This window comes from Pezoporus occidentalis, unplaced genomic scaffold, assembly GCF_034315485.1.
Source record: "Pezoporus occidentalis ecotype Australia unplaced genomic scaffold, CSIRO_AGI_Poc_V1 ctg94, whole genome shotgun sequence".
In the NCBI taxonomy this organism is placed as follows: Eukaryota; Metazoa; Chordata; class Aves; order Psittaciformes; family Psittacidae; genus Pezoporus; species Pezoporus occidentalis.
In genome coordinates this window covers 1,165,353-1,190,581 of record NW_026916304.1, presented here as the reverse complement: position 1 = coordinate 1,190,581, position 25,229 = coordinate 1,165,353, and the positions used below count along the sequence as shown (strand labels likewise).

The 25,229-nt window shown below is 42.5% G+C and overlaps 1 protein-coding gene and 1 long non-coding RNA gene across 2 annotated transcripts in view; one reads left to right on the top strand and one right to left on the bottom strand.

The window, feature by feature from the left end:
• Positions 1-3,601, bottom strand: part of SNX7 (sorting nexin 7) — a 28,179-nt gene extending 24,578 nt beyond the window's left edge. The window contains exon 1 of the mRNA XM_062606183.1: positions 3,389-3,601. Coding sequence (XP_062462167.1) covers positions 3,389-3,541 — 153 coding nt within the window. The 5' untranslated portion in view covers positions 3,542-3,601. The remainder of the gene's footprint in view (positions 1-3,388) is intronic.
• Positions 3,602-16,111: 12,510 nt separating this feature from the next.
• LOC134157346 (uncharacterized) lies at positions 16,112-23,853 on the top strand. The gene is made up of 3 exons (XR_009962290.1): positions 16,112-16,792; positions 20,003-20,074; positions 21,987-23,853. It is a non-coding gene; the product is annotated as an uncharacterized LOC134157346 (long non-coding RNA).
• Positions 23,854-25,229: the final 1,376 nt, after the last annotated feature.

The window sequence follows — 25,229 nt, the reverse complement described above, 5'->3', positions numbered from 1 at the left end:
CTCTTGGGCTGTATAGATGCCCTTTGGCAGAGCTGTATGTGCCGATTAGCACAAGTTAATGGATTTTCATTTACCAGCCAGAAGACCAAGCAGACAGAAAATCAATGAGCTCCTGGCAGCATGAGGGCTTTGTTCTGGGTCTCCTTCCTCTAATACTTGCAGTTACTGTATCTCACTCTCACATTTGGCTGCAATCAGTCAGTAAGACTCCAAAATAAGGGAAGGAAAACACTCATATAGCAGGAGCAGCCTCAAAGTAGGCTGAGCACACCACTGAGCCTCAGCTCTTTGTAGAAAAATTACAGAATCAACCAGGTTGGAAAAGGCCTTTAAGATCATGGAGTCCAACCATTCCCAGCACTGCCAAGGCCACCACTAACCCATGGCACTGAGGGCCTCGTCTACACGGTGTGTGAACACTTGCAGGGATGGTGACTCCACCATTGCCCTGGGCAGCCTGTTCCAATGCCTGATCACATTAAGTCCTTCCCAGAGCACAGATCCTTGACTCAATGTGCCTCTGTGCCTTATCCATGCTTCCCTTCATCCACCCCTCCCAAGGAGGATCCAGAACTTGCAATCTTCTGAGCCCAGGGATCCAAAGCAGGTCTGGAGCTAAAGGATGTGGTGGCAGACTTTGTCTTAGAAGAGAAGAGCTTCATTGTTGGCACATTCTTCAAAGAAGCAGAGATTCATGAGACAGACAAGTTCCTTGGGCAAAAGAATAATTTATAAGTCAGTCTCAAATCCTTTATCAACTTGTTATAGAAGAAAAATTAGCCCCTATGCAATTCTTAAGTGGCATATTTCCAGAAATACCATTAATTAAGTTTCCTGTAAATATGAAATGGAGACAAACACTGTGAAACAGAGTCTGAAAGAAGAGCTGCTGAAGATTTTAAGGATTAACCAAAGTGCTGACAGCCTTGTCAATTGTATCAGTTAACAAAGGAATAGATACGCGTGGTACTCCATACTTCGAAGCTAATGGAAGAAAGCAGATTGGAAACACTGTGTTTGTGTGACTCGTAACTCCACCCCAGAAGTTGTCTCTGCTAAGAAGTACCCAGAACATTTTTGATGGTAATGGAAACCAGGATTAAGCGAACTGCACGTCACATCATGGAATGCTTTAGCAGAGTTGATAAGGCAGACTAAAGCCAAAACACAGCACTGAACCAGCTACTAGGAAGGAGATTAACTCCATCCCAGCCGAAACCAGGACTCCAATGATGACAGTCTGTAATATTTGAGCTATGTCACAGGATACCGGATCAACAGTTTCTGATGCTCTCAGGTTAAACCTCTACGAATGTTCATAAAATAAAAGCCTTGTGTTTACATCTTGAGTAATAACTTCTGGTATTGAGGTTGACAAGCTTTAAGAATCCCATTTTTCACCATTTTGGTAGCTGGTACATTTCACTGACTAAACTGAGAACGATGAAGTTGATGTCAGTGACAAGCACCGAGCCCTGCACTGTCCCCCTTGGCTGCAAATGCTCCACCACCACCTTAAAGACAGTGGTATGAGAAACCCCATTAGGATACAATTTAAAACAAGGCGATCCTGGAACAGTAGGTTATGGAAAAATGAGGTTTACAAAACTTAGTCTGAAGCTCCATTTAGGCTGTCAGTTTCCTGTGAATACATGGAAAATGAACAAAAATGGGGTGTAATGCCCAATGAACCTCACAGATTTTCTTTCATTGGCTCAAAAGATCAGCCCTCAAATTGCACTTGAAAGCAAAGCCTGAATTTCTGGTCTATCTATAGCCACCACATGCAGGTGTCCAGGCTTTGGAAAGAATGCTGTGTTTTCACATTTCATGACAGATGTTCTTGCTTGCAGGAATAAGTTATCATCATGCATTAATGGCAGTTAAGATTTAATATAAGGAAGAAGTATTTGGCATAATCCAGGTAGCAGAAATCTAAAGATATAGACACTTGCCATACAGCACCAGTAACTCACATCAACTACACTTGGTTTTATCTTTGATTCATAAGGAGCATTGCTCACGACAAGCAAGCAGCATAACCTGCATGCACAACTGCCTGAGCTCACCTAGTAAAAGCAAAAGAATTCAAAGGAAGAAACAAACAACTAAAATCATATTTTAGAACCACTTTTGCATGCAAGTTCAGTGAATCATTCATCTCTTGAAGTTGAATCAAGAGTAGAGAACATGATTTAGCCAGACCCTAGTTATGCTTCCGAAAAACACAGATAGCTTCGTGAAATTTAGCCTGACCTCGTGCTTGTTACAGACCATTAAATCACCTAATAGCCCTTTCTGGCCTTAAAATCCAGGAATTTTACTACAGTCAAAGTTTAATTACATAGCTCCTAAGAACAAAGCTCCTATTGCAATGTCTATATTTATGCATAACAAAAAATAAACTTCGTTTACAGAAATATAACAAAATGCACCTTTAATTTGTATGACCTCCTGAAAATAATTTGATGTCACATTTTCAAACAGGAAATGTATCTCTCTAGTGCCACACATCCTGTCATGCAGCAGTTCAGAAGCCTCAGAAGGTGAATGGGGCCTTAGTCCCCTATATATATATATATTTTCCACCTTCGCTCTCTGCATGTCCTTATGTTATATTTCAGCTGCTGGCATTGATAAGGCAAACAGATCCACGACATGCTTTCCTTACGGGCTGCGAAGGCAAGGGGTAAGTCTCAGCTTAGCCAAATCAGTATGAAATAAGAAACAATATACGTGGTAGCCTCACTTTACTGCTTTAATGAAAATGAGCAATTTGGCAAGCCTGTGCCCATGTAGCTAGCTAACCCTGTGTGCTTGTGAAACATAGACCCTAATACCTCACCAGTTACACTCACCTTATTCTCATCATCGAAACAACAGACGTGACCTTCTCAAACCACCTCTGCAAAGGAGCAGGGCTTCCCTTCGTCTTTTAAAAGAAAACTCTGGCACTACTTATTTATATTTAAATACAACGGCAACTACTAAATGCATCGACATTTACAGACACATACTTGGCACATGCCAAACGTAAGCGATGGTTACAGCGATCACCTGGCAAATGGAAGGTAAGCGCAGTCAGGACTTGCTCAGCTCATCTCACGGTGCATTTCATTGACAGAAACAGAACAACATGCACATTTAATCCGTAAGACCCCGTTAAAACACACTGGAAACGCATCTGCTCATTGTCCCCGGTGCCACACATCCTGTCACACACCAGGACCCCCTCACCCCCTCGCCGTGCCCAAGCACAGAGGCCCCCGCCGCTCGGCGGTCCCGGTGCCTCCTCCTTGGTGCCCCGCCTGGCGCTGCATGGCCCGGGGCAGCCGGGCAGAGGCCGCGCTCGCTCCTGCCCCGTCCCGTCGGGGACCGCGCTCCGTACCTTGCTGAACACCTCCAGGTCCTCCTCATCGTCCAACGCCAGCACCTCAGCGGCGAGCAGAGGCCCTGGTACCGCGCCGGGGCCTCCGGCCCCTCCGCCGCCGGGGGAAGGCGGGCGGAGCGGCGGCGCCAGCACCCGGCCCTCAGCCGCCATCCTGCCCGGCGAGCGCGGGCGGCGCCCCCGCCGCAGCCGCTCCCCTGGGGGCCGCGATGGGCTGCCCGCCCCAGTGCGCAGGAGTGGAAGCGGCGGCGGGAGGGCAGCGCCGCGAGGCCGGGAGGAAGCGGGAAGCGGCGGGGCTGTGGAGGAGGCCGCAGCCTCTCCCGTGAAGGGGTGGGAGCGGGCGGCGGCTCACAACGCCCACAGGCGGGTGCGTGCAGACGGCGGGTTCGTTGCGGCGTCCCGGCTTCCCGAGGGGCCGGTGCGGCCGGCGTGAGCGGCCCTTGGTTAGCGGGGAGCGCTGTTGCGGGTGCGGGTCACTGGGAAGGTTCCGTGCTTGGGTTGGAAAAGACCTTTGAGATCATCCAGGACACCTGTTCCCAGCACTGCCAAGGCTTCGAGGTGCCCAGTCCCTGCCCCAGCCCTGCTGCCACACTGGTGCTGATACAGGCCAGGATGTTGGTGGCTTCCTGGCTGCTGGGCACAAGCTGCTCATGTTCAGCTCCGTCAGTCAGCACCCCCAGCTCCTTTCCCATGAGCAGTTTCCAGCCACTCTTTCCCAAGCCTGGAGCGTTGCAGGGGGTTGTTGTGGCCCAAGTGCAGGACCCACACTTTGCCTTGTGGAACCTCAATCCCATTGGCCACAGCCCATGGATCCAGCCTTCCCAGACCCCTCTGCGGAGCTTCCTACCCTCCAGCAGATCAACGCTCCCACCCAGCTTGGTGTCATCTGCAGATATACTGAGAGTACCCTCTATCACATCATCAGAGCCTTGGGGAGCCAAACTGCATCAGCCGGTGTCCTCGGAAGCCATGACAGCCCTCGGCAGGGATGGGCATACCCAGACTTTCCTTCTTTCTCTGGGCTGATGTTCTCCTCCCTCCAGGCTGCAGGTCCCACATTGCTCATCCCTGCTACCGAAGCAGCAGACAGAAAATTGGCCTTGTTTCTTGCCTCTTTTATACCTTGGATAGCTGTTTTGCCCTTTGTAGCTGGAGGCTTACTCACTCCTTCATCATGGGATCTGGTGCACTTTCTGGTATTGAAGCCAGAGATTACTTTGGGCCCAAAGATTTTACTTGTGAGGACAAATTGACACCCCATTACATCTGAAAAGGAGTGGGGAAAGGATGCCAAACCTTTAAAAGCTGCAGAAAGTACAAACATCAGAACTGAGGGATTTTGGAGTTGCCAGTGTTGAATAAAAAGTAATGAGCGGTGCTGCTAATTGCAAAAGCCACGGGTGTGTAGTAAGTGGGCAGGCAAGGTGAAGGAGGGGAAGGCTGGTCTGACCTGTAGTGGGGTTCCACACCACCCTAAGCAACCAGCTTCTGTGTTGAGCACGGAGCTCCTCCTCCACGTCAGCAAGGCCATAGAATCCCAGACTGGTTAGGGTTGGAAAGGATCTTAAGATCATCCAGTTCCAACCCCCTGCCGTGGGCAGGGACACCTCACACTAAACCATGTCACCTAAGGCTCTATCCATCCTGTCCTTGAACACTGCCAGGGACGGAGCATTCACAGCTTCCTTGGGCAACCCATTGTTTGTATAGTGTAGAATCCCAGGACCATCAGTGATGGCAGGGCCCTCTGGAGATCACCAAGTCCAACCCCTTGCTAAGGCGGGGCCACCCAGAGCAGAGCACCCAGGAACGTGTCCAGGTGGGTTTGGGATGGCTCCAGAAAGGGAGACTCCACAAACCCCTGGGCAGCCTGTGCCAGGGCTCTGACACCCTCACATAAAGAAGCTCTTCCTCATGTTGAGGTGAAACTTGTCCTGTGTTAGTTTATGGCCATTGCTTCTCGTGTTGTTGCAGGGCACCACTGGAAAGAACAAGGCAAGTCTTTACAGGCTCCGTCTGAAACATCTGAAGTCAATGAAGCTTTTGTTGTTAACGTAGTCTTGGAGAGCCCTGGGCAGGTACTTCATCAGGTTGTTGTGGACACCACATAATCTCTGTGTACGCTGGTTCCCTGGCTGTCAAATTAGAACAGACAAACCAGGAAATCAAAGGAAAGTGTTTTGAAAAGCATCCATCCGGGAAGTGCTCCGGGCAGTTAAGGAGAAAACTCATGCAGTATTTCCTGCTTTTCAGTGAAGGCTTGAGCTACGACGTGAAAGAAAGAGTTAAACACAAACTGTTCACTGAACTGTGCAAAGAAAAGTGTGTAAGGAGATGCCTGTGAATGTATACGAAGACATTTATATACTAAGACATTTTACTATATATACATTTACCAAATGCATACTAAGACATTTTCGGGTTTGCTTGTAAGAGCCCCAGAGTCTAAAATTTAGAGGGAACTGAAGGTTTGGGCTTTACGCAGAGCCGAGCGCACGCATTTTGGCAGACAAGCTTTTGCTGGACTTCTATGGACCAGCCACCAGAGGGAGATGGGATGCGCTTGTCCTGGATGCTCGCTGATGGCAGAGTGCGGTTTAAGTTAAAATAGACGGTTTCCGTGGTTTTACAATAACAGCTGGCCCTGAAACGAAAACCTCAGGCTTCTTTCCCTTCCAACCCTGTTTAAACCGGCCCTGCCCTGCGGCTGTTTGCTGTGCCCTGCTCTGTGCCTCTGGGGAACCTGGCATTTCTCCTATGCACTTCCTTCCTCGCAGGCTGCTACCAGCCGTTGCCCACGTGCTGCTCACCTCCAGGCTCTGCAAGGCACAGGCTGGGGTTCCCTGTGGTGCAGGTTCCTCTCATCCAGATCCAAATCTACAGCTCTTCCCAACTCTTTGTCCTTTACAGTTGCTCTCCAGTGTCCTCACAGCTCACATGTCCTCTGGTTACCCTCTGGTACCAAATACTGAAAAAGAGTAAATATCAATATTAATTTCCTATTCTGTCCTCCGTCCTTTGTACATCAATGATAAGGCAAGTGTAACTAGTTTGATTTCTGACTTTACGTATGTGATGGATGAGTTTTCTTTCCTGGTTTTGTCTGTATTTCACTGTTCCTGTGTGTTGTACCAGAGGCCTACAGGTTTTCTGAATCAAGTACCTATAACCCATCTAATGCCTGAGTTTTTCAATATCTGTATTTAAATTCAGGTGTTATCCTTCCGAGGCAATAACAAAACTCATCAAAGATGAGAATTCCAGACAGCACACATCAGAGATGATAAATAAAGGACAGCTAGTCAAAGAAAGCGTAAAACTGATGTACTGTAGGCTTGGATATTAAAGCCGTCATCTGGATCATACTGAAGTTTCAAAGTTTTACCATTCTCTTGGGTTCTTTATTTCTGTTTGAGAGAAAGCACACAAGATGCTTTAATTGGATTTTTTCTTATTATAGCGTTTTATTAGCTTGTTAATCAAGCTTAAGAAGACATATTTTTAGATTCCTTGCTGGCAGTGCTTATCTCTCGTGCTTTCTATTTGAAGTACCAATCTGGAAGGAAAAGGTATTCACTGTCCTTGGCTCTATGAAAATATGCATTACGTTTAACAGTGATTTGGACTTTGAATCATCGTAAGGACCCATGATAAAACAAAACAGGAGACTGTTCTGCCATCACTTCCACCTGCCCTCCCCACTCTCTACCCAAGTTGTCCCTAATCTCTATCAAAACCCAGGGAGCAAATCCAAATGGGATTTTACAGTGGGGTTTCCAGCACCTCTCCTTCTGCAGTGTTTAGCAACAAGAGCTTTATACAGACCCAGGAATTTGTTCCTCATTTTCTGCTGTAGGACCAGAGATGACTTGAAACACTTTGATTGTGCTATTCAGAGATACTGCAGGTAGCATAAATACAGAGCTACGCTTGCTAGAGGGGATTTACAGGTGCAGATCCTGGTTATTCTTTGTTTCAATGTGTTATTGTGCACATGTATGATGACAGGCTCTGGAATGCCTGGGATTTTTACGCATTTAACCACAGATGTTTGAATGCTGGGGAGGGACTCTTCATCAGGGGTGATGGGTTCAAACTGAAATAGGGGAAGTTCAGGTTAGATCTAAGGCAGAAGCACTTCCCTGTGAGGGTGCTGAGGCGCTGGCACAGGGTGCCCAGAGAAGCTGTGGCTGCCCCATCCCTGGCAGTGTTCAAGGCCAGGCTGGACACAGGGGCTTGGAGCAACCTGCTCTAGTGGAAGGTGTCCCTGCCCATGGCAGGGGTTGGAACTGGATGAGCTTTAGGGTCCCTTCCAACCCAAACCAGTCTGGGATTCTGTGATTCTTCCCTCAACCTGTGGAATTAGATCTTGGAATAATTAAGGGTCAATATGTCAGAAGTTGTTATGCCATGAATATTATTACCCCCCTAATTTAAAGAAATAGCTATTGCACTGAGACAATACTGGGCAATATTTTGCTAAATAAATTTGAGCATTTTGTAAAATGTGTATTTTTCTAGATGCCTGTACAATCTCCATGAAATACTCAGCCTTTCTAGGCCCTTCTAATCAGGACCACCAATTCACATATGGCAGGGCTGAGCTGCAGTCGCCTCCAACTTTCATTTATTCACTTAAGCCCAAAAAGCTATTTTGTATGACAGAAACGTCAATATTATTCCTACTTGCATTTCCCCTTTTCCTTTGGTTAGAGTGTTGATCCTAGCTCATAATCCCTTCCAGAGCTGCTTTTTCTTGAGCAAATTAAATTTACAAACACTGAAGCAGAACCAAGCTATTCCTTCACTCTCATGTGCAGCCTGCATGTGATCCCTTTAGGCTACAATCCCACTTGGAATGCTTAATGTTGACTTGCTGAGTTTCACCAACTGCACAGTGATACGGACAGGATTAAATCTTGTTTTATTCCATCGGCTCCCTAGGCAGGCAGAAGCAGGGTATGGAGGGCTCCTGGTGTTTGACTCTGTTCCACCACTGCAGTGCAAATAATCAGCATACTAGTGAATGTGCTGACGTTGGGCACCTTGACTCAAAGAGGACATTTTTCCAGGACTGAAATACGCTGTCAATTAGAGTTCTTGTTCAGGGTTGTGTAGTGTGTAAGCAGAAGGCATTATGTTTACACCCAGAAGACAGCTTGATGGTAAATTAAAGGCTGACCTTCATATCATACCATTTATTAGAGCAAGCTTTATAGTAAGCTCCATATTGTGGTTCAAAATAAGGCTAACTTTGTGTTCCATGGCTGAACTACCAAAGGAGTTAGAGCATTAAATCTCTCAGATCAGTTGTGAGATGCTTAGCTTTTTGGTTGAAAGGTGACTGTTAAGCTCTCCTATGAGTTGGGAAGGTGCTTTAACTGGAATATTGTACAATGACTTCTCTGTCAGACAGTGGATATCCTCCAAGCTGATTTTCTTTCAGAGACTATCAGACTGTCTTTGCTTTCTGACTGCCCAAAGGAAATTACAATGTAGGGTACTCATAATCGTGTTATCTCTTTTATAGCTGCAGATCGTTTTTATGACACTGTAGATATACAAAGCCCTGATCGATATCGAGAGATGTGCTATCCTTTTAAGTGATGTGACTCTGCCAAATTTCAGACATGAAAATGTTCCAGGTGAAGCGTTATTGGGTTTCATAATTTTTACAATATCTAAAAACAGTTGCCAAGCTTCATTGGATATGAAAGCATCGATTTTTTTCCTTTTTAATACTTTGCACTGTTGTCAGATCGAGTCCATCTGTTCTAATCTCGCATTGTCTCTTCTGCTGAAGGAATGGTTTCACGTTTCCAAATAATTGCTGCTGTCCTTGCTTTGTGATGAATAGCATATTTAGCAATCTGTCCTTCATGCCATGAAATACTAGAGTATCTCCTAGGCCCAAAGTATGCAACCAATATATTAATATTTAACATACCTTTAAAGGCTTATTGACTCCATTTGATATATGAATCCACGTTCTTTCTATTTTTAATTTCCCTGATGCCTCATTTGGGAGCTCTGAACTTTAAGTAGAAGGAAACAGATTAATACTGTACCGCAGTGAACCTGTTTATCAATGACTAGGTGTGGTTCTGGTTGTTAAATAACTGAAAAGAAGAGACAGTGACTGATAGGAATGTTGTTCATTTACCGATGTCTGTTTATAACCCATTGAAATGGAACAATTCTCAGGTTTAGCTCTTGCAGTGTAATGAACAGGCTCTGAAAGTACTGTGCAAACCTGTGATCATTGGTTTATCTTTTTAGGCTGTTGTTAGACTTTTCAGATTTGCTTCATAAGGATTTAGCAATCTTTTCTTGTTCACACATGCTTTCAGTGACCCAGTTAATCAAGGGCTGGTAGGTGAGCCTACATAAACCAATCCAGGTTTATGGACTGGTGTTTGAATTAACCCTCCCTACTCATGATATTTTAATAGATTTCCTTTCTTTATAGACAGAAACTTTGTGTACCTATTGCCTTAATTCAGTACCAGGATGACTAATAAGGAAGTTTTTCATATAAAAGGTGTTTTCAGTCCTCTGAAACTAGTGACATAAAATGAGGATCTACATGAGACCTAATTAACATTTTAATAGTTATTGATGGAATAAGTATTATGTTGATATTACTTATATCTATATCTATGTATATATCTACTTATATGTAGATAGTAATTCATAACACAAATAGAAATTTCATTCTACAGCTATACTGCCACAGAATCTCTTACTTCTATCTTCTGTCACTGAGCTCTTCTCTTTCATAAAACTCTGTGCTGCTAATTGTAAAGGACAGTGCTTAAAACCTGCCCCTTTGTGTTCTCCAGAGATCAGAAAATGTAAAAAAAAACACCCCAAACATCACTGTAATGCAGAAAAGAAGGAGTGGTCATGGAGAGTGGATTATGACCCAGAGGAAAGAATGTGAACGTGGCTGCAGAGAGGAATTTGAATGATGTATGTGGAACTGCCAACCTGAGAATCGCAGCTGAAGGAAGCGAGCCAGCAGTCTAACTACAATCAATATCCAGGTTAAGCAAACAATGAGAGTCTGCTGGAGTTGGAAGGAAATCCACAGGGTCTGATAGTGTCTGAGGTGTAAATTCTGAATTTGCTTCATGGATCCCTTTCTTGCCATTTACACAGACTGTAACTGATTTCTTTCGCAGCCTATCAGGCTGAGTTTATGAAGACCTGTTGTTAAGTCCTTGCAAACAAATGATGCATGTCAGTTAGGAGTGGAGGTTGGTTTAGAAACCTGGAAACTGCTGAGACACATAAGTGACCAAAAGAACAATGTGTGTTACCGCACAATATGATTAGCCAGAGAAGAAGGCTTATGAATAAGTAAAAAATACAAAGGGGTAATATTAGGGAACTTTGCGAGTGCTGGGCTTTGCCCAGCACAGTAGGCATCAATCCTAGGATGGAAACAGCTGTGTTTACAACATTTTAGGATCGTTTCACTATCAAATATTAACATGTGGGAAAGCCCTTGTGTGAAAACTTGGCAGTTGGTCCAACAGAAGATTCTTGTTCTCCATGCAGTATTTGCTACAAAATTGCTAAACCAGCTCAAAATAGTTTCAACACCATTAAAAGGGATGCCTCCTGTACCCAAAAAAGCTGAGATTGATTTCTACATGAAAGAATAGTTTTTACATTTTGGCTTGATCTCCTACCCCTTACTTAGGCAAAGCTTCTTGGCAAACTGATAGCATACATACATATGAAACTGATAGTGGAGTAGACAGCTGTTCTACTAATAACCCCTTATTTTATATATAACCCCATACTAAATATCTTTATGCTTTAAAAATATCAGTTGCTACTATTTGACAAGTAAAGTGTTGGAGGGTGTTTGTTTCCCTGTGCCTAGACCCAATGAAATGCCATGAACTAGATAATGCCTGTTCTACCACCACTGCATATCTTGCTTAGGATTAGCTAAGACGTCTGGTGGATCTAGTGGGAATGCTGTTTAGTGAATGTGTGAGTGAGATGTGGCACGAGCACACAGGCAAGTAGACTTCATTTATTTTGTAGCCCAAATTTGATGTCCTCTTAGAATGATGTGTTTGCACCGTGTACAGTTTTGGAGGCTCTTTGTCTTCAAAACTGGGAAGTATTTGTCTTCAAATGCTAAGAAGAACCATTGCCAAATTCTAGAAAAGAATAGCAGAGGAAACAATGTGATTTTCAAGACTTCATGTCAAGATGACTTTGTCTGCTCTGGTGAGACCCCACTTGCATCCACTGAGATGGTTTGTCAAGGAAATTGCAGCAGCCGGAGGGAAAAGCAACAGGCTGGTGCAGTTCTTCAGGAGTAGAGTTAGGTGCTGTAATTAGCAGAAGGATTTTGATTCATCTGATTAAAAACTGGGATTGAAATGTTTGTATTCACATAAACTGAGCTGTACGGACAAAATGTGGGATTTCAGAAGGATTACAAGAACACAGTGTAAAAACATACAGAATGGGATGTGGTCATCAAAAAAGAGAATTGCATGTTAATTTATGAGGCAGGTTAAAATAAGCAGCAATAGTTGTAGCTATATGTTGTTTGCACTTCATAATCAGGGGTTGATGGTTAGAATAATGCTATTAATCTGGAAGGTATTGTAGGGTTGGGTTTGGTTACTAAAGGGGATCTTTTTAAAGCATTTTGTGTTTTGATATTTTGTGCATGGTTAAAGCTTTAAGTACTCCCAGGAGTTGTGACCATACGGGTGGGCAGCCCCACATATGGAAGTGTTTAACTTCTTCAGTAGAGCTTGGAGAACAAATGCTAATAATGCTGCTTATTTCTGCTGGTAAGAGCTGCCATTTTTTCACTTCATCGATAAGAGACCGATTTTAAGGTTTCATTTAAGTCATGGTTAAAGAACTTCTGATATGTGATTCAGATAGTATTAAATGACAGGAGTAAAACAAATAGGTATGTAACTGAGGATTTCAAAGTTTGAGACTCTACAGGTGTGAATGATTAAACCACTCTACCGCAGAAGCTCAGAAACTCAAATGTGGAGGAGGTCTGGAACTTTCTTACTCAAAAGGTAGCAAATGAATTAATATCCAGAACAAAGAAGGGAACATTATAGTGAAAAACCTAACTGGAGGAAAGGCCACGTTGTTAAAAATAAATGAGGAGAATGAAAAGAAATTGCAGAAAGGACTGACAGGCCAAGAAATCTATGCAAAAGAGGTAAAGAAGCACAGGACTAAGGTGAACTGGACAAAAGTCAAGCAGAGTTAGACCTGGCACTGGATATTAAACATTATAAAATTACCCAGCCTTAAGCAAGCAGTTTCAGAAACAAACCACGAAGAAGAATATGGGGTCACTGCTTAGAGATTAAATATGTGACCCTAAATAGAAGAAAATCCTTAATTCTCTCGTCAGGAAATGCTGCTGCTGACTGTGGTGGGAAATGGAGGTTACCTCATAGGAATGAGTGCACAGGCTTTAAAATCAAGATCATTGCAACTGGTACACAAGTAAAACAGAAGCAATTAGTGAAGGATGGCAATCAAGTTTCATGACCAGAAGGAGACAAGCTCGTGAGAGAGATTTTGAAGGACACACTTGAGTCTACAAAGGTTTTCCCATAAGAATGAAGTCCCCTAGAGGAATGTCAAGTTTGGTCCTGGAAGGCAAGTGCTTTATACCTCTTCTTAGCACTAAGCATCAATTAAGATGTAATTTGCAACTTAAACTGATTTTCAAATTGTGTTTAAGCCATGGTGCTGCAAATGAGGTGAGAAATCACAACAGGCCTTTCCCAGTAGGTTCCTTCATAAAGGAGTTTCCTTCTTGACCACCAGAACCAACCAGCAGCCTGACAAAAAAGCATTCCAGTAACACCTTTTCTGTACTACATCTACAGGGACTGCAAGAAAAATAGGTTCAACCCAGAAATCAAGGGTAAGTCACTTACATTACGTATCCTCTGATCTTCCCCACCCTTTGGGATTTTTGTTGGACTGAGGTTTGAGCAGTTCTTTCCAGAACTGAGATGAGGAGGTGGTGGGCAGTTTTACAACATAGACCATCTTAGTATTAAATTAGTGCTTAGAGTGCTTATACTGTTCCAGGTAGTGCTGGAAGAGGGTTGTGCAATGAATAATAAATTTAGGCAATGCTGATAAAATTAAAGTAAAACCTGGCTTTAGAAGTTGCTCAGAGGAGCTTGTTTCATCTTGAAGTTTTCCCAGTATTAAATAGGAAATCACTGGGAATGCCTAACGTCTTTCATAAGAATGTAGTTCAGATATACTCCTTAAACAGGCTCATATCATTAGAGGGGCAATTGTGTCATCTCTGGTAGAATTACTCCATACCATTGGTATTTCTTGGCAGACTTGACGTTTTCATGTGGTCTTACTGCCTAAGCATTCTTCCATAGCAAGCTTCTCTCCCAGCAAAGAGCAAGCTCTCAGCTCTGATCTTTTAGGTCTGCAAAGTAATCCATGTTATTTTGCCAACGGGTTCTGGAATAGAGCAGTGGAAAGCTGCTGGTGCAGTGGTATAGCCTTTCTGAGAGGGCTGGATTGTTTGCAGCTAGGCAAAAATGCTGCTAAATCAAACTTTCTCTCATAATTCCAGGCAAAAGGCATGGCTGGCTGCTGAGTAAAATGTGCTAGAATGTACTGTGTAATGACTGAGTAGACTGGCGCTGTTAGCAGTGAGCATTCAGACCCCGTAGTAAACACCTGGCAGAACCAGGGAACCGTGGTCATTCATATTTAGTGAGGGAATGGTGGGCTCAGCATGCACAGATATGTTTAAAGCAGCAGTGAAAATGTTTACCTGGAGTCAGTTTGTCTTCTTTTGGAAGTGTAAAAAGCTTGGATTTCCCATTTACCAGGATAAGCAGTAGTAATGTGAGTAACGAGTTTAAGAACCCCACTTGCAGCACTGTGTGCAGTGCTGGTGTCCTCAACATAAGAAGGACATGGAGCTGTTGGAGCAAGTCCAGAGGAGCCACAGGGATGATCAGGGGCTGGAGCAGCAACACTGGGGCTGTTCAGCCTGGAGAAGAGAAGCTGTGTGGAGACCTCAGAGCAGCTTCCAGTGTCTGAAGGGGGCTCCAAGGATGCTGGAGAAGGACTCTTCATCAGGGACTGTAGCGAGAGGACAAGGGGTGATGGGTTCACACTGAAACAGGGGAAGTTCAGGTTAGATCTAAGGCAGAAGGTGTTAACTTTATTCTTTACTTTTTCACTTCTAATATGTATTTTTTCATACCTTTAAGAAAAGCTTGGCTATCAGTTTAAAGTATGTTCATGATAACAGGCAGGCAAGGGCTGGGTGAGCTCTTCTTTTATTCTTATGTGCAGTATCTGGGGTATTCAAAGGGGTCCTTAGTGATCCCTTCCTCTAAGAAGCTCAAATAATTCTTGGTATTTTATTAATCTGTCAGAGCAGGGGTTGCTTCTGAATTTATCTTGGTATTTCTGTCTGAAACAGCTGTGCAGCCTATGCTTCAAATTGCCAGCATTAAATCAACATAGTTTTCCTCCTCATTCTTCATCAATTTGTCATCTAGATAAGCCCACTACCTGCACTAGCAATCTTCCATTATTCGCTGTTCTTGCTGGTTTCTTCCATATACTTCCATCAACACCCACAAAGGCTTTTTACTCTCATATATCCTGTCTTTTTCTCTTTAGGTTTTTTAACGCCACTGCTTAAGACGATGCCTGCAGATAGCTAATGACTCTAAAAATTGAGCATGTCATAATGACTTATTTTGCCAGTGATGTACCTGGGTAGTTTGGACTTTAATCTCTTGAGATCACACAAAGGAAATAAGAGAGTTGTAAGTCAGACATAAAGAAAAAAATCTCCAAAACCACACAAGAGCAAAAGGCATCTTGATTACTTCTGTTATTTATGGCAACTTTAGCATCATATTTCTTTTCTAATTACTGAAATTGCATACAGAGAGACACATAAATGAATATACCGTCTCCTGCATTATGCACTGTGCAGTGTCCTTCATGATCAGATTTTTACCCCATGAAATTTACTCAGTCAGATTATTCTGCTTTTTTAATAGATTTGCTTGTTCTTAAATGTGCTTCTGTGACATGTGTATGTGTAACCTCCATAACTGAGATGTTCTCATTTGCATTGTAAAAGAGCAAAGCATTTCTAATGCCAGTATTATAATGAATACTGTATTTAAAAGATCATGCCTCATTTTTCTACGCGCTGTATTGGCAGCAGAGTGCTATAGTCTGTCCTGATATTTCACTGTATAAATTAGACAGCTAAGGAAGGAAGAAGAAAAACAGCAGATAGAGATTAAGTGACCTGTTCCAGATCACAACGCACAACTTTGACAGCAGGAGAAGCAAATTCCCAGACCAACCTCCTACATTTGGAGTCATCAGAAATGGAATCCTCATTTTTAGGGGAAAAAAAAGGCGAGAGGTTTGGAATTGGCTTGAATTTTATTTCAATCCTTTTTGTGCTTCTCTACAGCAATAGTTTTAACAGTGGCTGCTTTTCAGAAACTGCTGTTCCCAGTTGTCATTTCAGTCGTATTTGTCTAAAATGGAAACAAAATGAAACCCCCAGTTTTTACATAGGAAGAAAGACATTTCATGGACTTGCTGCTTTTCCTCCATTAGAGCACAAGCACAAGTTGAAAAGGGGCATATGTTTTTCAGTGTGTAACCTCCATGTGTGGGCATGTTGGATACTAAAAAAAGACCCGCTAGACTTCTTTGCAAGGAGTAGATTTATTTGCAAAGGGAAAGATTAGCAAAATCACCAAAACACCTGAAGACCAAATAAATCAGAACTAAAACAAATGGGGGAGTCCTCTAGAAATACCTGTAATCGTGCAAGGTGTTTGCAAATAAATGCTTTAGAAGAGATGTTTCTTCTTTCAAATCAGACACAAGCTGCTGATTCCCTCTGCTTCCCTATTGCTTCTTGCGGGTGCCCCAGGCTTTTTCCTCTAGTGCAGCTGTGCTCCACTGAAATAAATGGCACTTCCTGGGGACTGCATCTTTAGTTACTGGTACAGAAGTCATCATAATGTGCACCGAGATATTTCAATAATGCTTTCAAATGGCTCTTAAAACACAACACTGCATAATAAAACCACAACTGCATGGTTGCAGATAGAGCTACCAGTGACACAGCTACCTACATATTATTCCCTTCAAAGAGCAACTACTAGAGAAACTGTAGGGGAGCAAGGAAAGGCATAAAATCCCTCAGACACTCACTGCTGTCTGTTTTTTCTTCCCAGGTCCTTCCCAGTTTTCTGGTTTGGTTTGCAATCTCCAAAGTACTGAGTTTTCATCACTCATTTATTGCCTTGCATCCCAGGGAATAATAATAAGTGTGACATCTGGAAAAGCAGATTCAAGGTAAGCAGATGTCTTCAAGAAGATGCCAGTTATTTCGCAGAGAATCATGGAATGGTTTGGATTGGAAAGGACCTTAACATCATTCGGTTCCAATCCCCTGCAATGGGCAGGGACACCTTACACTAAAGCAGGTTGCTGTTCTGCAGCATCGAAATCTAGAGGATAAAGTAAACAGCGTTGAAGAATTGTAGCAAGTAATCCACTTCTCTTCCTGAGTATCCACCAGTAAATACCAAAAATGAAACACATGTAAGTTAGTTGGTTCTAAGTGCTCTAGTGTGGGGTGTCCCTGCCTGTAGCAGGGGGTTGGAACTGGATGAGCATTAAGGTCCCTTCCAACCCAAACCAGTCTGGGATTGTGTGATTCTGTGACATGGTGGATTTATCTGGCAAGAGCTTTGGAGCTCTCAAGGCTCTTGACCTCAAAAGTGTTTCAGGATTCCTCGCCTAACCCAAAATACTCGTGTGTCTAGGGAAGGACCCCTGTGTATCAAGGCAACAAGATTTCCAGTAAGGAGCTATGCACACCTCTTGGGTCAAGTAAATAGGGACTTAAAGTACTGCTGGGTGCTTGGAGACTGAGCCCTGCAGCAGCTAACAGCATCTAGCCCTGTGCTTTGCTTTTGTTTTCAGATATTTGTGGGTTTGGGTTTGGTCATTAGCTTATTCTGCCCTTAAATACGGTTTGCAGCTTGTCACTTTTCTCATTTGAGGACCTGTGTGTCATCCTGGACCCATGAAGTTGTACCTCTAATATGAAGAGTATTTCAAGTGGACCCTGTATACTCTTAAAAAGTTAGAATTCAAGATCTAAAGAGAAGAAGTTCAGGTTAGATCTAAGGCAGAAGCTCTTCCCTGTGAGGGTGCTGAGGCGCTGGCACAGGGTACCCAGAGAAGCTGTGGCTGCCCCATCCCTGGCAGTGTTCAAGGCCAGGCTGGACACAGGGGCTTGGAGCATCCTGCCCTAGTGGAACCCCCATGGCAGGGGGTTGGAACTGGATGAGCTTTAAGGTCCCTTGCAACCCAAACCAGGCTGGGATTCTAGGATACTATGATCTTTCCAGTGACAGCCATGACTGCCTTGTTTAATGTCAGGCTTCTAGAAGATCCTTTCCTAGCCTGTTTGGCCATCTGTCCCTTAAAGAGAAAAGGAGACACAGGTCTTACGTTTGAGTTACACAGTCTCCAGCTGGAAATATTGCCTATTATATTCTTCATTGCATTTTTTTACAGAGTATGTGGCACCTGCTCGAGTATACCAACACCATGTATTTGTATTGTTTTGTTTGTATAGTGCCTGACATTTGCCCAGTAATGGATAATCAAATCTTTCTGAAATCTCTTATTTTTGCAATACAGTTTCAATCTCATTTTGTATTTTGTACTATTTCTTTTTCCATAAGAACTGTTGAAACTCATAGTAAGCACTTTGACACTGTAGTTTGTCAGGCAGTTTAGTTGGGAACAAGTATGGTTATCTTGAAGATATTTCCACCATGGTATTTGTGAAAACAAAGGCTTTGTCTCTGCACTAGTTGAGAAAATCAGTGATTGAAATCTGAGCCGTATGCTGCTTTGATAGAAAGTATATTCTGGGTTTGTTTTCTGCTTGGGGAGGAATCGGCTTTCAGCTCGAGCGGTCATGTATTCTCCATCTGTATTTTGTTTCTGGGAGGTTGTTCTACAAGCCTGCAGAGTAGTGTTACAAGATAAAAATCTCCTGAACACATCCTAAATACCTTTATGTGTATAGATACGTAGATATGCCAGATTAGAATATTCATAATTCAAAGGATTTTGATTTCCTTCTACTTTGGAGAGGATTTTGGAGTGTCAGGAAGAGAAAGTCTGTGTTTAAATTCATCTGATTCTTTGAATTAGTGTAAGGAAATTCTCCTCATAAATATGTCTAGGAAAAATAGTCTCCTTTGAGTCTTCAGTAGCTTAAAGGCATCACTTAATGTCATCCCTTTATATATATATATATATATATATATGAGTGTGGTTTGAATTCAAAGACTGAAGATTAACATGGTTGGGACACTTAAAAGCTGATGGGAAAGGGACAGTGGACAGTTATTAAAATTCAGGATAATTGAGACTAGAGGTGCAAGCAACTGCTCTTAATATTGGCAGCTAATTACTGTGCCTAATTGTCCTGTAATGATTTGTGTCCTATAGAAAAGATGTGATTTTGCAGATGAAGCTTCCTATGGAGCTATCAAATTCCTATCGTTCCCATTCCTGAAATAATCAAATGACACCTTCTTATATTTAGCTAGAGAGACCAAAGTGCTTTTCACATACAGTGCTGCGCTTAGCACAAAAACAAATGCTAATGTGACTATCGGTACAGGACCAAACTTTATCTGAGATCTGGGGTGTTGCCATGGCAATTCCAATTGTTGGGGGAAAAAAAAAATCCCTTTTGTGCTTCAGTCTGACATTATATTGCAAAATGATGATTAGGAAGAAACATGCAACCTAAAAGGGGGAAAAAGATCATCTCTTTTTGAAGGTGTAAAACACACTTTCTACCCCATTTACCTCTTGTGGGAACCCTGAGTGTGTGCCCAGATTGTTGCCAGCTGTATTTTTTGCAGATGCATTTTTAGTTCTCAAATTGCCATAATAGCACTGAATGTTATTTCTCCTAACTGTAATAATCAACATAATAAGGATCTTGGAGACATAGATCCCATTTCCTATGCAAAATAGCAATTTCTAGTATCCTATACTGTGACCTGGAGCTCCTGCGTTTAACAATACTGCCTATGTTAGTTGAAGCATAGCTAAAATACATAACTTGCCTATGTTATTTATATAGATCAACTGTATGATCTATGTATAATGTAATCAGAATAGCTCATAATAGGCAATGGATCAGTCATTTCTGTTTCTAGTTAAAAAGTTGTTTTCTACCAATACATCTCACAGGGAGAAAATTGATGTGGCTATTACCTATTCCTTGCTAAATCAATGTACTGCAAGCTTTAAGTAAAAAAACCCGCATAGTACTCAAAAAAAAAAAAGGGAAAAGAATGAGGGGGTAAAGTTAACAAAAGGCTACAATTCCCACTGAAGTTTATTGTGCATTCTTTCCTGTAGGAAATGCATCAAATGGGAAACATTTCCAGAAGAGAACTAATGCTTGCAGTGCTGCATTGCTGCTTTATAAATAAATCATTGTCCTTTCCCTATTGATCACAGGAACAATCCAGTGGAAGAATGCTGACTTAGTGTAGCCCTGCTCAGGAGTGCTGGATTGAGGGAAAAAGCTGGGTAAGTGGGACCCAGCAGCAGGGAGTAGGGAAAACCCCATGCTGGTTAGAGATCAGGGTTGGTGCATCAAATCCAGCCCTTCATTTCTTTCTTACCTCCAAATAAGCTTATTTTGATGTCATTAATCAGGGAGAATATAAGACAATACCAGTTGTAATTACTAGATGCTGAAGACCTGTGCAGAATGTGTTGTGAAATTTTTGTAGCACATGCTCAAAAAGACCTATTCTGAATGAAATTCAGTCTTTTAATGATCCTAATTGTGGAATTTATTTGTCAAGAAATAAGGCTCGAGTCTTCCAGGAATAAGTTTGAATGAGTAGATTCTTGGAAATAGTACTGCACTTCTGTGATTTGGGCTGGAATCTGGATTGTATTTGGTTACCTCAAAGGTCATGGCTTGCAAGTCTGACAGTTTGGAATGTCGGCTTTGTCAGGATTGCTGGTATTGAGCCACAGGGCTTTTCTGGGAAGAGAAGGAACCTGTTTTGTGAGGAGTGGAGAAATACTGTCTGGTTTGCATGTCTGGACATTATGATCAGTGTTGGATCTCAGAGGCATATACGTTCTAAAACATGGCTTTCACTGGAGCCTGTGCTAGGTGTCTGTATCAGGACTGTACATTCACAATGCTGTCATCCAGAACTTCCACCTAGTTCCAGAATACAAACTTCTTCTTTTTCATATAATATGATTTCCTGGTAGAGGGCTCAGCCGATGGCAGGTCATTCAGGGCCACGGTGATGCAGAGCTTTTAGGGCATGTTGTCATCACATCAGGATTTTTCTGTTTCCCGTTAATTATGAATGCTTTCAGGATGCAGGCCTGTAAGATGTAATTATTTATTCCCCGGGGAGTTTTGTCTCTAGTGTCGCATTCAGAGGCAGCACAAGCTCCCTATATTCTCACCCAGCGCTGTTAGCTGTCTGATAGGAAGCAAAGTATTAGCCAGCTTTCTGGAATACAAGAGAGCACAACAGCTCCATGTGAAGGACTGTGGACCTGAATGCGTAAACTGATCTAAATCACTTCAGTAGTGTGCAGGGTTGCTGTTCCCTGTTTGCTGATGGCGAGGTGAGGCTGTGGACCCATCAGCATTGCGCACAGTCGACAGCAAAACATCCCTCAACTTAAACTATAAATCTGGACCAAAAGCACTACAGGGAACAAATCTAGAGGCAAAGAAAGGATTAAAAGTAGCGCTGTTGCTAACATAGCAGAAAGCACCCCTGGCACAGACTATTGGACTGGCAGCGGATGGGCTTTCCCTTTCTTCTCCCAGTGTCCGTGTATCATTCCGTTCATGCCTTCTGCTCGTGTTCTGAAATGCTCGTCATTAACATGGACATCATGAATCGTGTTTTGTTATGTGGGATAATGCAATCTGTTAAACAGACAACCAACAAACCCGGTGGTTATTACTTCTCCCTTGGACCATCTTCCTCCCAGCTAAGGCAGAGTCTGGCCGCTGACCACTAGATGACACTGTTGTATAAGGCCATGTTCGGCATGGCTTAGACAATAACTAATTTACTTAGAGAACATGTATGTGTATAATTAGGAGTCATCAATGTCTTTCTTTTAAAATAAAATAAGTTTACCATATCTAATTAGATATTTCTTATAAGATGGATTTCACTCTAATTGGGTAAAGCTATGCTACTGGTTTGAAATATAGCAAAGGATATACTTGTATTCACTTTCACTGTTTCCATATTTTTTTCCTGGTCCTTGCAATAAACTGATCTGATTACACCTTTTAAATCGATGTTCTCTCAAACTCTCAACTCAAACTCTCAAACATGATGACAGAAATGATCTGTCGTCAGGAGTTCTACTGCCCTTGTTTTCAGCACATGAGGTTTGTTAGTGATAGCTCTCTTAATCTCAGTCTCTTTCACCATCCTCCCAGACTGTGGTCTGGAATCTGCATGTTCTTCCCATCCAAACTGAAATGATCTATTTAAAGAGCCAACAACTGCCAGCACTCACCACTCTAGCTTGACCATGACAGTGCAGGCTTTCCAGCGGCAGTGAGCTCAGCAATCCCCAGCTGATGAAGAACAGCTCCAAGGTGTCTGGTGTGTGTGCCTTTAAAAGCTCAGGTTTCCTATAGTGAGTGTTGCCAGTGGAGGATCCAGCTTCTGCACATGTCAGACTAAATCCAGTTTACATAAAAATTGAATTCGGTGCTTTTTGGTAGGGAAAATTAATGTCTTCAAGCTTCTGTGTGACTTCAGGAGGCACTGGCTAGCCAGTGCCACACCCAGCACAGACAAGGGTTACACCCCTTCCCAAAGGAATTTCATAGAATCCTGGAATCCCAGGTTGGAAGGGGCCTCAAGCATCATCTGGTCCAACCTTTCTAGGAAAAGCATGACCCAGCCTAGATGTGCAGCATCCTGTCCAGCCAAATCTTAAGTGTCCAGCGTGGGTGAATCCTCCACTTCCCTGGGGAGATCATTCCAGTGGCTGATTGTTCTCATTGGGAAATGTTTTCCTCCAGTGTCCAACCAGAATCTCCCCAGGATAACTTGTGCCGATCACCCCTCATCTTTTCCATGTGACTCCCTGTAAAAAGGGAGTCTCCATCTTCTTTGTAGCCCCCCTTTAAATACTGGAACACTGTGATAAGGTCTCCCCTGAGCCTTCTTTTCTCTGGTGATGCCAGGCTGGGGCACCCACCACTTTAACATTGTGCGTGTTCCCATCACTCTATTTCGCCAGCTGACATAGGAGGCCCTCACAACTCTGTTTCCCAGTGATGACCAGAACTTGTCTATCACTTCTTGATGGCATCTTTTAAATGGATTTAAATTTTCTTCTGAAAAAGTCATTTTAGAATAATATTCAAACCATGGTTTATGACTACATTATACCTCAGAAATAGCTTGTCTGACTATCCCAGTGGTGCAGGGCTTTCTCTGCTATCCCTATATCTCATATACAAAATGATGGGCTATTATACAAAAGTCATATCTCTGTCTTATTTATTGAAGTGCTGGTTCACTAAATAAAGGTTCTCAACAATGATTTGAGCTGGTTGAAAACCTGCTTGAAAATTCTATATTTCAGGAAAAGCTTTTCCACGAGCTCTGTTTCTGAAGCTAAAGTACTTCAATTCCCAATGACCAAACCCATTAAAATACAAATTAGCCTAAAGAAACAGATGAATTACAATGGTGTATTTGCATATCATATTTTGGTGTGAATATAACAGTGTCTTCATGTAGACTAACAGCTCCTGCAATCTTCACAGCCCCATAGTTGAGTAAATGACTGTGGGGCAAATGAGGAAGCAAAGAAGACAAAGATGAATATTATTTATACTGAATAGGAGAGAATAGTTCAGGATTTTGTGGTTTGAATTGAAAGCTGTGTTAAACCAATTTCCTTCACCAAGGGAGGAATCAATCCTCCCTTAGCTAATCGCTTAACATAGGAGGTATATGCATGTCTCCGTATTCTACTAATAGAAGGGGATTTAAGGGGATGGCATGTTTTGATTGTCTTTTCAGAACTGTAGATAATCTGTGATTATTGCAACAAGGGTGAATGTGATATAAGAAAGAAAGGTGGAGAGTGATCAGGCTGGATGGAATCAGAATGCCTTATCTCAAGGGAATGAAATGATCCACCTGAGGAAAGACCTTTGCATTCCCGAAAGGCAGCACCAGAGATTTCTCATAAAGTTTGACCTGTTGTTCTGTAAGTAATATAGCAGAGCCTCCACTACAGAGTATCTTGTCAATTCCTTTTAATAAATGAAGCTGAACTGATGCAGCAGCCTGTGTACTTTCTCTGATCTGTACCAATTCTCTGCTCTCTGCCTTCATGTGTGTTTCCGTGAATTCCTGATGCACTTGGCCACTGAGTTTGCTGTGACTTCAAAGCCAAACCTTTCCCTTTGCCTTGTATAAAACATGCCCAGAAGCTGGGTACTGAAGAAAATAAGTTGGGAGAAGAATATTGATTTTAGATGTTAGGGTAATCTAAGAAAAATGGTTCAAAAACAGACGAAGGGGGAGGAGTGAAGGCCCTTTCTTCTCTATTTTGGATTTTTTAGCTTTCTTATTTATTGCCAATATTTTCCAGCAAATTCTTTTGTAGAAAAGTAACTGGCTCTATATAAATGCAAACACTAACTGGGAATGATGCAGTTGTAACTTCTAGAAGGTGCTGTGGTATTGGAGGGTATAATCTTAAGAAGATGCTGTTCTGTATCCCTTCAGCTCCCCAGGGGAAATGATGAAGAACAAATAGGTTGCTTTTCAAGAATTGATGGACATCAGGCTCACCAGTGGCTTTTTGGCATCATAGTGCACAAACTTGATTAGCTGTAATGTGATTGTCTTTGTTAGCTTTTGTGATGCAACTCAGTGTGTGTTGACAAAGTAACAGTAGGGAGATGGTTGAAAGAGCCAAGTAGTCCCAGATTTATGCCCTTTTGAAAAGTGACTAAGACATTTTGAATCGTATAGGTCAATAGACCTTTATACTTCTAAATCACCTCGAATATCTTTGAAAATGTGACCTTTAATCCAGTCCCATCTTTCCAAACAGCTTCAGGGGTCATCCTAGAATTTCCAGAGAAATTTGGAGGAAAATCAAATGAGGAGTGCTGAATTCAGCTTCAAACGGAGAAAGAATAAATCACAAGATGTGAAGAAAAGAAAGTTCTGGGACTAAAGCTTTTCCAAACAATGGGATTTTTACTGTATTATCATATCCCATGAGTTCTTCATTCACATGGGACCTTGAAGCATATCAGCAATCTAACTAAGTGTGACTATTGCTACTCTTTAGGAAAATGTTTCAATAACTCATTGACCGGCAACTGTTTAAACTTATTGTCTCCTCCTTTCCCTTGATTGTGTAAATCTTTTCATAAATGAAAGCAGCTTTAATATTCAACTTTCTAGTGTTTGAAACCAGCCTGAAATAGATCATTTCATGAGAGTTTGATAAACTTCATTTCAACTGAATCCAAGGAAATGAGGGGAAAAAAAGTCTTGCAGATGAATGCTTTTTAAGGGATTGGGAGGAAGAGACACCATTATGTAAAGGAATGTTTAGTATCACAGCATATAAATAGCTGGAGCTGACAGCAGAACAATAACTTCAAAAGATCACAAATTAGTCTCAAATCTTAATA